The following is a 4,079-nucleotide window of genomic DNA, read 5'->3' on the forward strand; positions in this document are numbered from 1 at the left end:
CAAAACCCATGTTTTGTAGGCTTTTATTGTTGCCAAATAAACCATCTATGTCCTGCTCTGTTATTTGAAAACAATTTATTTTCTCTTCCTCTCTCTCATCTCTCCTCTTTTTATCCTCTTATTTTTTCTCTCCACCCTCTCCATTCCTATCCTTTTTCTAGTTTAGTTAATATAATCTTCCACCTTTCTTCTCTCTTTTTTCGCTGATACATAATTTTCACCTTCTTCTCTTTTTTTTGCTTAAATTTTACAAAAAAGAAAAAACACCCACATATTTCAAATCTTCCATCTCTTTTTTTCTTTCATGTAATGATAAGGGGAAAGATACACTCAATAATTTTTTAATTAAATTTTAAATTTGATACTTTCACATTATTTATTAGGGATGAAACAAAGTGAATTAAATTTTAAATTTGAAAGCCAAATATAATTAAAATTAGGAGATTAAATGAGAGATTTATTTGCTACGTCAAATGATTAGTTCAAATAATTAAGGAAGAGAAACAAATCTTAAACAAATTAGGTTTAAATTTCAAATTTGAATATGAATACACTAAAATTAAGGAGATTGAGGAGAGATTAAGGGGTTGAGATCTTGTTTCCCTTAATTTTTAATTTTCAAATTTTACTTCCAGGAACACAAGCATTCCATTCATTTCCCCACCAGTTACGGCAGACCATTCCCTATTATGTGTCATCACTTCCTTTTTATTCCAGTCCCATCACGTTTTGTCTCATCAATAATGTCACTGACGGACAATGTAGTCTCATGTAACTTGGGTGACGATGAAACAAACCATTGCAGTCAATGGGACTATAATGATGAGAATGACGTGGAGTATGAGGCCGAGGATGATGAGAACCACGATACTGATTCGAGGACGATGCTGATTTTCACAACGGGGAGGAAGTAGAACTAGGGGATGTAGCTGCTCCATCATCGGAACCCTTAACCGAAGTGCACATGGTTAGTACAAATGCATGGTGTGCAACTTGTCAAGCTTCTTGGTCAAGGGAAATGGCCAGGACAGATGATGAAGTTGGTTTGTCAATGAAGGACATTGCGATAGGGAGTACTTTTCGATCAAAAGAAGAATTGCAGTTCAAACTCTCGGTGTTCGCAATGAGAGTGAATTTTGAATATCACGTGAAGAAATCAACAAAGAGTTTGTACCCTATTGGATGCTCTGAGGATGGATGCAAATGGAGCCCGCATGTAAGAAAGATTCAAGGTTCGGATATATTCCTTATTTCTACATTCTATGAGGTGCACAGTTGCATACGTGAGGTAATGAAACATGACCACCGGCAAGCTCAAAGTCGTGTGGTCGGTCAGATTATAAAGTCCAACTTCGAGGATGTAAGTTGTCGTTATAGGCCGAAGGATATTGTTAATGACATGCAGAAAAATTATTACGTTAACATTCGATATGCATTAATGGGATCGCCAAAGAAGTCGTATACTCTTTTGCGTAAATATGTCGAGGCGTTGAAATCCGTTAACTCGGGCATGGTTTTTCCATTGAAGTTGGAGCATGATAAATATTTTCAATATGCATTAATGGCCCTAGGCTGCTCTATCAGGGGATTCAGGAGTTGCATTTGCGTCGTACTTGTCATCGACGATGCACATCTCAAGGAAAAATATAAAGGTGTGATATTGAAAATCTCTTTTGTTGATGGTAACAATCATATATGTCCACTTGCACTTGGAATTGTAGATAGGGAAACAGACAACCCATGGACTTGGTTCTTGTAGCGAGTGAAGAGTTGTATTGGAGAAATTGATGGATTGGTTTTCGTGTCTGACTGGCACCAAACCATTAATAACTATGTAGCTTCTGTCTTCCCCACTGCTCAACACGTCACATGCATGCATCACGTGCAGATGAACTTGAATGATAAGTTTAAGACTAGGAGCGAGGGCTTGCAAAGGCTATACATCCAAGCAGTTAAGGCATTCAAGAAGTCTACCTTCAGATATTATTAGAATCAGCTTGCGGGATTCCCAGAAGTGCGAAAGTACTTAGACGACCTTACATTCGATAAATGGCCACGTGCATATCAACCTGGATTTAGGTACAACAAAATGACGACTAACATTGCAGAGTCCATGAATGCAGTTGTAATGCATGCACGAGTTTTTCCGGTCACTGCACTGTTAGAACATTATAGGGCTCTTCTGCAATTTTGGTTTTACGAGCGACGAACATACGCATCAACAAGAGCATCCATTCTCACTGACTATACTAAGGACATTCTTACGGATGCTGTGGAACAGGGTCGACAATATTGTTGGGTGTGTTGCCCTAAACTCGTAGTTTGTATTTATGTAAAAACAAATTTATATTCAATAAAGTTTTATTCAATCAATTTGTTGTTGAATTCATAACATTGCATTGTCGAAATCCAATAAACTAAACATCCAAGGTTATTATAATGTAACCGAGACAGTATATATCGGGTATATATTTGATATACCCTCGATATACAATTGGATAATATCCCGAGAATAACCTAAAGGGTCTATAGTATATGGATAAAGCTTGAGACCTTATCTTGATAACACTATGGATACGACCCACTTTGTAAATGTTACAGACGACCTGATCTAGGTCGTTCGTGTGGAGACATGCGAGTGGGGGTATCCTATACAATGAGTTTATATAAAACCAGACCATGAAACAGCCAATCTTTAGATGTAACGCTGTTGACTAACAGATTGCTATTTCATAGGATGACCAGACAACTCATTCTTAATCTTGAGTGAGTTATGGATTCATGCCCGTAAGGGCTCGTCCTTTGATCTGTATGGGTGAGAATGGCCCGAGTCGCCGACTCAACATTCCTACCATTTTGGGGACGAGACCGAGTGGGGAGCTAGGAACATAACTTTACAATATGGAATTCACTCCTCCTCGACTTTAGAGGAGTAGATGAGTGTTCCCTTTAGTACTTACTTCGGGATTTGAACAAGGAGCCCCACCCTCTCACTAGTCCGAGAGGATCTTCCGATTATTGGTCGGACCTTAACCAGGTTGTTTATTAGAGGATCAGCGGTACTTAACGTATAAGATGTAACCCAAGGGTAAAACAGTAATTTGACCCATTTGTGGTTACGAGCACTCGTGAAGCATTGACTTGCCGTCAATGTTGGATATCTGTGGACACATAAATACTCTATAGTGATAAGAGTTCAGCTACAGGTTTATAGTGGAGTAACCCGTAGTTAACGTATGTTGATGGTGGTTAATGAGTTTAACTGATTAATCTCGTAACGTTGGAGCTTCTGATTTATAGGTCCATTAGGTCCTCTTGCTAGCTCGTAAAGGGTAATTAAGAACATTAAGTCTTGGAAAGAATTTGAATTGTTCAAATTGAATTAAAGGTAATTTGAGTTAATTGTGTATAACACAATTTAATATAATGTATGATGATGCATTATAAAACTATATATATTATGGGAGAATAATATGAATCAAAACTATAGGTTAAAGTTTAATGTGAATTAGATTCATATTAGAACTATAGGTTAAAGTTTAATGTGAATTGGATTCATATTAAATACTGTAGGTCATGAGGAATACATATATTTGAATATGATTCAAATATTAATTAATTTAATTAAATCATTTATATTTAATTAAATTAAAATAGTTTTTAATTTAATTAATTTATTAAATTAAATATAATTATATATATATTTTTTTTTTCTTTTTTGTTACCATAATTAACAAACTCACCACTTCGCACCAATTTTGTTGGGAAAGTGGTGAGGTGGAGAGTGGGAAGTTTCTTCCTCTCTCCCTCTTCCCTCATCTCATCAAGCACAAAAACTCTCTCTCTCACGATATCGGTTTTTTTTCTCTGTACGTCTCTCCTTCTCTAAGAAAGGATCCCACCATCCGATTCTTGATCCTTGAGACATAGCAAGGTAACGTGGTGATAGTGTCTAACGTTCTGATACGTGCTTTTAGGTTCGTTTGTTCGTGCCGAAACAAACTTCGTGCTCGAGGAAGAAAGGTTGCCAACGTCTTCAAATGTAAGTTGTTTTCTTCCTCCCAAGAGGCTTAACCTAT

At 36.8% G+C, this 4,079-nt stretch overlaps 1 protein-coding gene across 1 annotated transcript; it reads left to right on the top strand.

Moving 5' to 3' along the window:
- The first annotated feature begins 964 nt into the window (after nucleotides 1-964).
- LOC111025603 (uncharacterized) lies at nucleotides 965-1,759 on the top strand. Its single transcript, XM_022303491.1, has one exon. The coding sequence runs from the start codon at nucleotides 965-967 to the stop codon at nucleotides 1,757-1,759; it is 795 nt and encodes a 264-aa protein (XP_022159183.1).
- The last annotated feature ends 2,320 nt before the right edge of the window (nucleotides 1,760-4,079 follow it).

Source organism: Momordica charantia, assembly GCF_013281855.1.
Source record: "Momordica charantia cultivar OHB3-1 chromosome 9 unlocalized genomic scaffold, Mcharantia_2.0 BLBB01000009.1, whole genome shotgun sequence".
In the NCBI taxonomy this organism is placed as follows: domain Eukaryota; kingdom Viridiplantae; phylum Streptophyta; class Magnoliopsida; order Cucurbitales; family Cucurbitaceae; genus Momordica; species Momordica charantia.

What these genes read in the sequence shown, in the direction of transcription:
- LOC111025603 (XM_022303491.1), top strand. Translation starts at nt 965, where the DNA reads ATGGTTAGTACAAATGCATGGTGTGCAACTTGTCAAGCTTCTTGGTCA.